The sequence below is a fragment of the Anoplophora glabripennis genome, unplaced genomic scaffold, assembly GCF_000390285.2.
Source record: "Anoplophora glabripennis isolate ALB-LARVAE unplaced genomic scaffold, Agla_2.0 scaffold141, whole genome shotgun sequence".
Taxonomy (NCBI): domain Eukaryota; kingdom Metazoa; phylum Arthropoda; class Insecta; order Coleoptera; family Cerambycidae; genus Anoplophora; species Anoplophora glabripennis.
The window spans coordinates 948,418-961,786 of NW_019416312.1; the positions used below are offsets into that span (position 1 = coordinate 948,418).

A 13,369-nucleotide genomic window follows, 5' to 3' on the forward strand; every position below is an offset into this window, starting at 1 on the left:
ATACTGGTTTTTATGGTTCTTATTAATAATTATTAAATCAGTGTTTGTCATATAATTTTGTTTCCCTTTGGGTTCTATTCGGTTTTTATACTACAATAGGTTCACCGACAACGGCAAACACTGGTGATGCCGATATTGTCATAACTTTTTTAGGGGCAAACTTTTTTTCGCAAAAATTGGTACAAATGCATTTGAGGGGTTCCTAAATCCAGTGGTGTAGTCATGTTTTTCATAAAAAAATCGCTAACAAAACTTTGCTATTTTTCACTTAAAAAAAATTCATAGTAGGCCTTGAAAATTTCGTCATCAAATTTTGCATCAAGATAGAGCTTTTGGAGATCTATATTAAAAAAAAACGATTCAAATCGGTCCATAAACAACTTTTTTACGCGAGTGTTTCCATTCTTAATGGGTCACCCTGTATATAGATGCCTGCAATATTGCAGGCTTATTTTAGGATTCTTAATGACGGTGTTTCCCAATGTTTTTGATAGTGTTTGTAAGATTTGTGTATTAACTCCTAACTAAATTTTTGCCCATAATTAGGTAAATCGTCATTAGCCTAAGTTTCATGAATCTACGTCATGCATATTCAAGAGTATCTCGAAAACACTTTTCCGAATACTTTTCCATAAGAAACTTCTATTATTGATTTTTGACATATAATTTAAAATTTAAGTTTGGAAGAGTATTAGTCAGCAACATTCTTGCTATTAGAGATAGATTACCTAATCAAACTTTACGTAACCGTAAGAAAATGTGTCGTTCGACTGTAAAAATATATGGCGTTATAATTAAATTTTCAAAATTCTCATCCGGTGAAACTTAAAGCAGTGAAAAATATGAGAGTTTTACTCAACTGTGTAGAAATACACATTTTCGACTTTTTTGTACTTTTTCACTCAGTAAGCAGTAAGTATATATTTGTTATACCTATACTAACAATCCAAATAATAAAGACGGAAAATATCCGCTATAAATTTCCAAAATTAATTCAAATGTATGAAGTAGTCGAAAACAAAGTTTGATATAAAAAATATAGTATTTTCGAAGAAAATAATGGAGTAGTTTCTTTCAACAACAAAAGAACTAGAATGTTAGTTTCATGACAATTATTTAATGTTTTTGGTGAAAATGTTAGAGAATTTATGTCAGTAATACTTTTTATTTTAATTTGAAATCTTACTTTACGTGAAATATGTCACATACTAAGTGAAAAATTACGAAAATTAGGTACTAAATGCCTGTTAGCATACAGGTGATATAACTAGCATAAATGGTCCGTTTAATTATTGACACTGCTCACATTTTTAAGTCAGGCCAGGGTGCAGTGTGGGTCAACAGATCTAAGAAAGCGTGTCTCTAAAACAGGTAATTTCTGTCAGAATCCAGAGGGTATTGCGATCGACGCCCTTAGATATGACAAATAATTACGCATTTCTCATTAGTATTTATTACATATAATAGTTTTATTACTCTCTTATAACAGTTTAAGTAACAATTTGCCCCGTTTTAAGATATGCTTTCTGAGATTCGAGGACGTTGATCTCCTAAAACTGTGGGCAATGTCAACAATTAGACAGACCCTTTGGACCTGTATATCTAATGTTATTTAAATATTATAATTAATATAATAAATGTATGAATAGTATAAATAAATTAACTAATTTATTAATTAAAATCTGTGGGCAAGTGTCAATTCTTACTTTAGCTTATCTGATAGCGTAGCTTATCGTAGCTTATAAAATCAAAGCGAAGCTTATAAAACCACATTTCCGCATCGATTATAAGGGTAAGATTTCGTAAATCCAATCGGGAAAGGAGGAAACCATCAATGTCATATTTAGGGACTTGTCATGAATTAGAGGAGTTTTCATTTGCAAAACATGTAAACAGTATTTGTAATGTAATGTAAAAGTAATTTAAACACCTGAAACACTAATTAGAAACATATTATTTAAAAATTTTGATAACTAGAAACTTAATTAACATTTCATCTGTTTGACGGTATTTGCCAAAATAACTTTTTTATTTTATAAACCTGTAAGAAGTAATTGGAATATCTGGAATTTCTATTAAAATTTTATGCATTATTTTTAATTTGCAAATAGAAAATATTTTATTAGTCTTCTGGAAACATTGAGGGAATTGCTTATAAAAATGCGAAAGTATAGAAATTACATGCAGTGTTTGTTATATTCGTAATTTTATACAAAAATTTTAATTCCAATTCAATCATTCGTTGAGTCAAATATTTTTTCGATAAAATGAATCGACAAATATTATAACAACTTGTACTTCCAATTTCGAAGGTATTTCGAGTTTGTTTGTTCCTATTCCAGTGCCCGTTTTTTAAATCCCCTTGGTGTCAATATATTATCCAAACAAATACGCTGTGATCGGAACCGGTATGTAAAGTAAACAGCCACAGAACAACGAAATCAATATTTTCATCATAGAATGTTGTTTTCCCTTAGTCTATTTGTATTCTCACATTCCTTGTGTTGGAAAGATGCCTTTTACTATTTTTAGGAACCACACCATCAAATAGATAATGTCCTTATGATTTAATTTAATATACATTTGTCAAAAAGGATAGCGCGTAATCAACTTATTGCACAATATAGTATTGTTGTTCGTATAAGAACGAAGTATTACTGAAAAATTCTAAANGTCAAATGCTAGGACACGACTGAGCGCTGGGCACCAAATCAGGCTCCGAAGTGTCTTCACCAAAGTCGCTCTATAAGCCAGTCTAGGTGGTCTGTGTGTACACCCATTACCTATTAGCATTAGTGTTACCCGATAATTACCTGAAACGAAATATTACCACGCCCACAGCCGGTTCTTATCTCGGGGTTTTATTACTCTCTTTCATTTCCAAACAGACTATAGAACGGTTCATAAACTAATCCACTGAATGTCAATTTCCTAATAAAAAGTTAGTATTAAGTACAACAACGACACCATCGATGACAATATGACTAAAATTATTATCAAATTTATAGAGGGTTCCCGGAAAGGTCGCCTTCAAAGAAAGAAGTTTGAAAAACAAATTCCAATTATAACTTCGTCGTTATCATGACAACAATGAAATTTGGACAATTAAAATAATTCATGGTAATATTAATTTCCAAGTTTAAACTGATATTCAATATGCCTGGATTATACAGGAGCAGACGAAATTATCCATTTAAATTTATACATTTTTGACAGCGTTGCCGAATTTGGCATTTTTCATTTATAGTTCGATTCCTCTCTCACTTTGCTTTAAGAAAGGTATATCGTATATCATTCGATATCTTGTACCGTTTTTGAGAAAATCGAATTTTATTAACAACATACATATATTGTATCAAAAATGCGATATTTACATTTTTGTAAAAATCTTGGTTTCTATGGAAATTGAGATGACTGCTAAGAAGTATGTATAAGTAGCAGTTAGATATTTAATTGTTATAAATCATTTTGACACCATTTGTAGATTCAATGAGGATTTTTATCGTTGAAGAATTTGCAGATATTCATCTAATGTACGAATTTGCAGAATGTAATGCTTCTGAAGCGAAGTGACAAAAAATCCCATGCTATTACTCAGACAAAGCACTAATAAAAATTTATCATTAATGTATGGATGGGAATAATTGGAAACTACTTAGCGGGACATAAACATATTGTTGTTCTTGGTCTTTTAGTTGGCGTGTATTATTTAACAATTAAACTCGATTTTACTAAAAGTAACTTTACTAGATGCAACTATTTCTGTACATACAACCACAGATACTCTAGAAGAGAGGATTACCAAAAACAGCACCTTGCTTCTTCTTCTTCTTGACTACCAACATAAAATACATATGTGCTTTGGCACTGATAGCGCCATCTTTCCTCAAACAGAGGAATCTAATATTATTATTACAGAATTGGAATCAGAGTTTTCTACATGAANTATTACTGAAAAATTCTAAAGAGTTTTTACCAAACCTTGTTTTTTTGTTGTCGTTTTGTATTATCCTCCGTCATAAATTATGTCAAATGTATTATACGTTTTAACTATGTAATTTTTAAATTTTATCTATTATTAACTGTGGAATGTACTGTGATTAGTATTAGTATTAGTAGTAATACCTGTAATATTTATAGTTTTTGGAGTAATTCTCTATTTTCATGTTTCATTAAAAAAATAATGACATATAACATCACTAATTATATGTCAGTCATGAGTTCTGTCACGAATGAATGAAATTCGTAAAATAATTTATTTAAACCAGTGGCGGCTCGTGACTTCCATACAAAGTATTGAAAATAAAATCAAATATAATTGGGTAGTTTTATTTTAAGTACTATTGAAATATAGGGAAAATATGTTCAACATTCTGCTTTTGTTCAAAGTAAACTTTTCAGTAACTCTTTCATTAAAATTTGGCATTTCTCGCACCATTGATTTTTCAATAGTAGCATTCCAAGTGCTACAATCAATTTAAAATTTTACAATTTTTTAAAAAATACTCAAGAGACAATTATGTACCTAAGTAACAAAATACATATCTGAACAAATTACGTTTAGTAACAAAAAACGGGTGAATAGCTATTACCGTATTTGGTTACCGTCGGATAGAGCCCAAATTGCATGGTAAATATGCGATACTCCCAATCCGTCTTTCACTGCTGCGCGACAATAACCATAACCACCGCTGTAAACACTTTGCAGATGTAGAGGTAAGCTACGAGGAGCCCACGAGGAGTTTTGCAAACGAATTTTGCATTACAAACCAACCGTCACTGGTTGAAACTATTTGCATATTTTCCAGAATGTCCCTGATTTTGTTTCGTATAAGAATTGCAATTTCGTTGTAACATAAACCAGCCTTTAGAAGCCTCATAATTTCTATGGTCAAATATTGTGCATATTCGATTAGTGCTTTTAATTTTCAGTTGAATTTCTAAGAAAAAAGGATTCTCCAATTTTTTTTGAAGAATTAGCCTGTTTAAAGTTATGATATATTTTTAATTTTATACTCAGTTTATCTCACAGTTAAGTAAATTGAAAATAATTGAAATTGATAAATAAATATTCGGTCTTGAAAAAAAAGCCTAGGAATATTGTGTTAGAAATACAATTTTGAAGACATACCCATTAAAAAATCATTGGCGGAGAAATTTTGATTATTTTCGTAGTTCCATAGAACATTAGAAATATCTACGCCACTGACTCTTTGAGCATTTGACAGAAGGCTGTATTTAAAACCGTATTTCTAACAAAAGATTTTCATAAATATGTATTATTTTGTATAACAGGTTTAGAATTCTTTTAGATTTATTCTGTGTGTTAGGTTTATTTTTTAATAGTAACAAAAAGGCCCGTTCTTTGAACTGATTGTAAATTATCTTATTAGTAATAGAATTTTCAGACGACTTAGTTGCTCCTACATTCTGGGGTTCTAGTAGTAGGTACTGTCACTGATTGTATCTCCGTAGTAGCGTCTCTTTCACTCGTTGATATTCTATCAAGTAAATTTATATTTCTGCTAAATAAATCTATAGTCCAAGATTCATCAGTTTGTACCAAATGTTCTCAAAGATATATGAGGAAATGTATTTTTTTTCTCATTTTAGCAATTTGAATGTCGAAAAACGAAATAAATATAAAATAATTGGTGAAGTTTTCCTATTAAAACCTGTGTATATTGAAAAAAGATATTTGTATATAACCACATAATCTATGAGCGAAAATAAATTTTTCTTATATTCTTCTTTGAGACGCATGTTTTTCAAGATACAGACAGCTAGTTACAATAATTTAGAAAAATTACATTTTTTAATTTTTATTTTTGATAAGCTGTATCTTGAAATTGCGGAGCTTAAATGAAGAATGGCACAAGAACTATTGTTTTTGCTGAAATACTCTGTGATTAACGGTTTGATCTACTTTGTTTTGTAACACATTGTATAATTGATATCTAGATTAAGGCGACAGATAATATGATATTTAACTACATAAATCTCAAACATTTTCAAAAATGATATTAGAGAAAACGTTTCATCAGTCTCCCACATAAAAAATATGTGCAATGCGCAAAATAAAATTTCTAAATTTTTGTTCGACACTTTTGACTTTCCGAAACTAAAATTATGGCTGAAATTAACTTCTAATGAAGCTAAATGGAAAAATCTATTGACCATAAACCATGTGAAAATTCGGATTATCTAAAATATTCATCCATTCACTAAAACCATTAACTATCTGGCGAAATATTCCATTCTCTAAGTATTACCATATTTTTTAATAGGATTGTTGAAACTAAAATGTTCTAAGATCTAAATCCATTCTTTAGACGAACGGTAAGATTAGTATCTAATTAAACTATTTTAGGTCATATTATATAACACAAGTCTGGTAACCAACTGGTTGCAACGTCGTCACCTTAAGCTTCTTGATGTATCGAGAAATATATCCTACTCTTCATTATATGAAGTGTAAAACGATGAGATTAATTAGTCCGGGAATTGTTTGACCACAAAAACCTACAGAATAACTTAAAACAGCATATACAGGGTGTTAATGAAATTATGTCAAATATTTTTGCCACATATCCGTTATGTCAAAATGAGGTAAATACACAGATTTGTGTTGAGTAAAATGTAATTTTAAAATCTTACCTCAACATTGCAAGGAGTCACCTTTTGAGAACTGCTGATTTTCTTAGAAGATGTTCGAACTCACCATTCGCTTGCACACAAGCTTCAGCGCGACATACCTATCCAATTCGCTCGCACGCGTTGCAACATAGCCACGTCCTCTCGAATCGTATTACTAGCTTCGGCAATACGATGTCGCAGTTGGCCGATGTCACGAACTTCCGTGGAATACACAGCACTTTTCAAATATCACCAAAAAGAAAGATGCTGCGGCCTATCCAGCCTTCGAGAACACATTTTTAATTAGCTTTTTTCTCTATGACCTTAAACTTCCGATACAAGTTTGTGACATCAGTTAACTCAGTTTTTGCTCCTTTTTCACCCCTTTAAATTTTTAACATAAGTTCATTAACACCCTGTATAAAGTGTAGATTATATTTTTTGTATTGTAGTTTCCGTTCATTTTATCAGTGGTATTATCAAAATATCTCTTCTATTGCAGATGAACTTTAAGAAATTGCGGTTAATTCACTATACTCACTAAATGTATTTTCAGATTCGGGGTGCAATGAAGAGCCAAACTATACTTCCCATGCCTCAAGGGATGTCAGAGGTCTTTATTGCTACTCAGTCCTTTTATGCGTCACGTGGTGAGACGGTTAACTTAACCTTAAAGACATCATACGAAAACGCAGTAATGAAATGGTCAACTATCAGTAATGAAGTGTTGAAGCAGTCCTCTCTGATAGCTTTTGCTAATGGAGCTAATCCAACACCTAGAAACGAAATCGAATTTTGGAACGCTAGGAACAAAAATTTGGAGTCTATTTATGATCAGCTCCTAGATCCCCGGGTCAGGAAAATGGGAGAATATCTGGAAATCACAAACAGTGCGTACAATACTACTTACAAAAATATGTTCAAGAACATAGTGGCAGATCTGTTTGAGGCTAGAGATATTTGTATGTATTTGAAGACCATTTTACCTCACATATCTCGATTCGAAGACAATGAATTTTTGGAAACTGAAAATTACATCAAGCCGTTGGTTCACTGCATCGGGTTATTATGGGCCAATTCGAAATATTATTCATCAAGTGACAAGATAGTTATTTTACTAAAAATGATATCTAATATGTTAATTGAATCAGCTGAGAGGTCTCTAGATCCCAGCAATATTTTTCAAGGGGATCCGGAGGAAGTCCATGCGAAATTGGAACTAAGTATAAAACTAATTAACATGTTCATGGGGTCTTTTGAGTATGTAAGAGAAAATCTGTCGTCGTACTATCAAACGCCACAGGAGGGCGAAGAAGAGGTAGTGCAGAAGCCTTGGACTTTCCACAGGAAGAATGTCTTCCAAAGACTGATGGATTTTGCTGAAAGATTAAGTTTGGTCAAAGAAATACTGTCAACATTGATAGAGTTTAGCAAACTGGAAAAAGTTGAATTAGGGGGCATTAAAGGTCGAAATTTGTCTCAGAAGTGTGTACAAATATTTGAGGAGTTCAATAAAGCTTATAATGTATTTAACAACATACAATATGAAATCTTAGATACGACGGATCCTAGCATAATTAAAGATGCGTCCATCTTCAACGAAAAATGCGCTGATTTCGATAGAAGACTAGCAGCAGTGTTTGCGCAAGCCTACGATGATTGCTATAATTTGGAAAGCATTTTTAAGTTTATAAACGTACTTGGAACTTTAATAAATAGGCCTGCTATAAGCAACGAAGTGACAATCAAGTATCATCAAATTATTGATAACTTCAATTCCGAATTGGATATAGTAAAAGAACTCTATGACGACGGTAAAAAAAATGGGGTGCCTTTGGACAAGTATTATCCAAAAGTTGCTGGCGAGTTATTGTGGCTGTATAAATTAAGGACAAGAATTTCTAAGCCTGCAGAGGACATGAAGATTTTAGAGAACGAAATTGTGAAATCCGAGGACGCGGAAAATGTTTTCATGAAAATTGAACAAATGGTTGGTATTTTAGATGAAGAACAAAATAGAATTTTAAACACATGGTGTAACTACGCTCCTGAACAAATAAAGGAAAGTATGAGTAAATTTCAATTGGTTCGGATAGAAGGCGGGGCACTGCTTCAACTTAATTTTGATGAAGAACTTAAAGCCATACTCAGGGAAATGAGGTACCTGACATTGATGGAAATACAGGATATTCCAGTAGAAGCGTTAGAATTATATACAAAATCTGAAGATTTAAAAGCTGCGTTGACCAAATTTAACCGAGTCGTTGAATGGTACAATTACTTGAAAAGGTACACAACTCAGTTCGAATTTGCTTTAATTGAGGAAGAAATGAAAGAAGTCGATGAGATGCTCAACCAAGTAACTGAAACGTATACTTGGAACACTAACGGTAAGTAAATAAACGATTTTATTTAGGGTGTAACAGCGACGTTGCGCCAAACATTCAAGTTTCAATGCTGATTTCTCCCGTCAATACATGCGAACAAGATGTAAGAGCCGGAATGTTTCCAAAAATGATTTCTAAGGGTTGTATGATCCTTCAAAGATCGAACATGAAACAGAGTTTTCGATCAATACCCTACTTCAAAAAGGTTGAAGATATCGGCTTCAAATTTACCTCATAGTAGCTGTAAAAAAACATGACCAATAACTAAGCAGTGATGTCAACAGAAGTGATTTGGTTTTGGTTTTAATTGCCAAAAAAGTTATTTATCATTATGTTAAACGGAAGCATCTTTTATAAATTAGGATATAATTATTTCCAAATAAAATTTTTGTTTCGTAGAATGAATTACCTAAGATAAAATGTCTAGAAAGAGAAGAAAAAAAAAGAGATAAAAGAACAAAACTAGAATCATTTGAGTTGAGATTATTTTTACGTCAAATATATTATTTTAATGATTGGAGCTCCTCAATCCTCTAATTCTGACATGACTGAGAAATTTAAGGATTCATTCAAAACTGTTTCACTTCCAATTCTTGTAAGAAACAATGTTACTCTTGTCTTTTTTTATTTGTCGCTTTTTGTTCTGACAAAAGGAATCAGCATTGAAGGTTTGTCGCAACCTCACCACCAGACTGTACAAGTTAAACTGAAGCAAAAACCTCGGCATAAATATAACTTTTGTTTAAAGTTCCAAACTAAAAGTATCTGCCTAATCCGATTTTACAAATATTATGAATGATAAATGAGTAATATAGTATTGCTAAATATGCTAAATTAAATAATGGTGTTTCCCACAAATACAGGGTATTTTAGAAATAAGTGTCAAAATTTTAAGCACATATTTACTCATTTACACCCCTACCCCTATTCACCTACATTGCTATAGGTGGTTTGAGAATGCTTCAAAATTCATTTTAATAATTTTATTGACAATAATTAAATGTTATTTGCTTTTCAAACCAAAACTTGGCCAAACAAGTTATAGATATAGATAGTTATAACTTCAATTCAACAAATTTTGTCTATTCGTAATACCCCTTAAATTTTTGTATAGAGACAAAAATATCCCTTAAATAGGGAAAAAGTTATGAATACTCGTACAATAACATTACAGAAAGGAATATGAATGGGTACTTTGCAACTATCGTGCTCTCATTTAGTATTGCCAAGGGCTCCCCAGAAGGGATTGATTCTACACGAAATATTCTAGCTGACAAGCTCTTGAGAACGCAATGGAGACATGATGGAGGTTGAATGTAGTCAAAGAACAAACCTCCTAGTGGAGGAAGATGTGCGAGAGTATTTTTTTTTGTTTTTAATGCGCAATAGTCGCAGTGTACTGAACAGAGCAGCCCTCAAGTGCTTTGCCCGTACCTGTCTAAGGGGTAGAAACCATCCCCAAATTCACAAGAAGTATTCGAAAAACTTTTAAGACCGGAAATATGCACTCTGGAGTTTTTCCATCTGAGGGAAGGGATATCTGCCAACGGTATTGAGTTTGCACAGCAAGACCAACCCTTAAAGCAGATTAAGAACACCCCTCGATGAGGGGGATCGCCTAGCCGGGTGTCTTGGCCGATAGATTTCGATCCGCCGAGGTAAGCATCACGGACGCAGGCTGGAACTTGGATTGGCGACCTAAGGCAGGCTCGGGACGTGGCTGTGGTAGCCTACCAGCGATCTGGATCGCTCAACACCTTCCGCCTGCGTGTGGTCCCCGATAAAATGGTAATGAGAATAGAGCAATAAATCTGTAACTCAAGGCCATGCTATCATACATAAAAAACTGTACGAGACTTTGCCACCAAGCCACCCGTGTAGTCATAGGATGGTTTGAAGAAAAGTACTCGAGTAATGAAGGAGGGTGTACAAGGGGCCTAATAAGGACTAAGTGCCGCGGTGGAAAAGCAATTTTCCACCACCCCCCGACATACATACATACCCCTGGATGAGTGGGAAACAGGAAGGCGGAAAAGGATGTGGGAAAATTAATTTTTTTTCAGAGCGGAATTTATCAAACTATCATACACCTTTTGTTATCCCTTCTCCAACCCTCGAACTGCTCCGCCTTGTCTGCCTTAAACTTTTACCCGACCTCTGCGTTCTATAGTTTAATTGAACACAAATTTTTTCTAACAGACACCTTCAAAATTCAACGTAAGAAATAGCTACAAATAGCTAACAAAATAGACAACCATAGTGTAACGTAAGAAGAACAAAATAGGTAGTTTCCACCCCTTAGATTGGTACGAGCAAAGGAGTTGAGGGCTGCTGCGACAGCTCTGCTCAGTGCACTGCGACCATTGTGCAGTAGAAACAAGAAAAAAATGAGTTGCCAAATCCTCCTCCACCCCGTCCAAGGGGGTAGTTTTCAGCCCTCTAGGGGGTTGGTTCTTAGTCTGTGTTCACCCTTCACCATGTCTCCTAAGCATTCTCAAGAGCTTGTAAGCTAGAATCTTTCATGATGCAGATCAGTGTCCGGAAGAGTATAGAAGTAGAAGGCGCACCAACCCCTTCGGGGGAATCCCCTGGCAATAATAGATGAAAGCACGAGGGCTGCAAAGTGCCCATTGATACTCCTTTTCGTAATGATATTGATATTCATAGCTCTACCCAACGAATTGTAACCACTAGAAGGAGCTCTGGATGTATTTGTTTGCGAATGTACATAAACAAATCAGATCTTTAGGAGACGCAAATTTCTATTGGTCGAATAAATATTCCCGCCTACGTCCGCATTTCGATGATTGTCAATGACATCTGTCAAAGGAAAAGTGTGCAGCCGCTATTAACATATTTGAGTTTATTTGGGTTTAGTGTGGCATTTTCCACTTATTGTTGTGTAGTTTTTATGTATGGACATTTATTTAGTGCTAAGACATGGTTAGAAAGTGTGTTATTTGTAAAGTTTTATTTAAAAATGGCGAGCAGCGGTCTTTTCACAGGTAAGTAAACAAGCAACATGGGCGGCGTTTGAGGAATTACATAAGGGTGTTTTACATTTAATACTTAATTAGCAATGATAAAATACTGACTAAATCATTATCTGAATTATTAAAAAGATATATTTTTTAATTGTTCAACTTATGTATAAGTATGTTATGAGTAATATCTGTACTTTTTAGATTTCCTAAGAACCTGGAACGGAGAAACTTGTGGAAGCTCTCCCTAGGTGATGTCAATATTACCGACAACATTTTTGTTTGTTCTTATCATTTTGCGATTAATGATATTCTGACAAAGCCATCAGGTATAAAGTACTTACGAGAGACAGCTATTCCAGTAATAGCTTCTACTTATAGCAGGTAGAATAACTTTTATATTGATTAAAATATACAAGTAAAAAGCCTTTACAGTTATCTAGTTCCTCTTTACTTTTTTATTTAATTTTTATAGATCAGACAGTTCTAATAAGGAAAATATTTCTCGGCACTTCCCGCAACAAAAAAACAGAAAATATATCCACATGTTCATCGTCATCGACACTGAGTGCTCAATCAGGCTTGTTATCTATTACAAATAAGGCTAGAGATCTTTCTGAAATGTATTTGAAATTTGGTGACACATCACCAAAACATAGATCAACTTTAACTGCATCAGAAATAGGAATGGATTCACCCAATCGTAATCAAATTATAAACGTGAAGTAAGTTATAAAAATATAATTAACAAATTATATATCCTTGGTATAGTATCTACAACTAATACCCTATAATTTTGCTATCTGCTTACCTATCTAACATTTTTTTATTCCGTACATTTTAAAAAATACCAAGAAAATTCTACCTATTATTTTATATAAACACTACCGTAAGTGTGTATATAAAATACATCTGGAATAGATAGTTCATCATTTTTAGGAAAAGGCCTTATTCACGATATTTTGGAGAATGCCATACTTCTAACATGGATAGTCCAAAAAGAGCAAGAAAAAAATTGGAGTATTTGTAAGAAAAAAATAAAAATGCAAACAATAAAAATCCGAAGTCTGCAGCAGGCAAAGAGTCGTCTAAAAGCCAGAATTTGTAGCCTTAATTCTCTTCTGAAATTTTTGAAAAAGAAATATGACTTAACAGAAACTGCTCAATGTATCATTCATGTAAGTTGAAAAATACTTATTCTTTCTGTGTTTGTAAACAATATTTTTAGGAATCAGCACCTGGAATGTTAGGTGAAATCTGTCAAAGATCAAGAAAATGACAATCTCGTAAAAAGTATTCACCTGAGATTAGGTCGTTTGCCTTAACGTTAAGCTTTTATTCAACAGATGCTTATAATTATGCAAG

At 33.1% G+C, this 13,369-nt stretch overlaps 1 protein-coding gene across 1 annotated transcript in view; it reads left to right on the forward strand.

The window, feature by feature from the left end:
- LOC108904356 (dynein beta chain, ciliary-like) overlaps positions 1–13,369 on the forward strand; it is an 80,631-nt gene that overhangs the window by 21,813 nt on the left and 45,449 nt on the right. Inside the window, exon 3 of the mRNA XM_018706872.1 lies at positions 7,193–9,026. Coding sequence (XP_018562388.1) covers positions 7,193–9,026 — 1,834 coding nt within the window. The remainder of the gene's footprint in view (positions 1–7,192; positions 9,027–13,369) is intronic.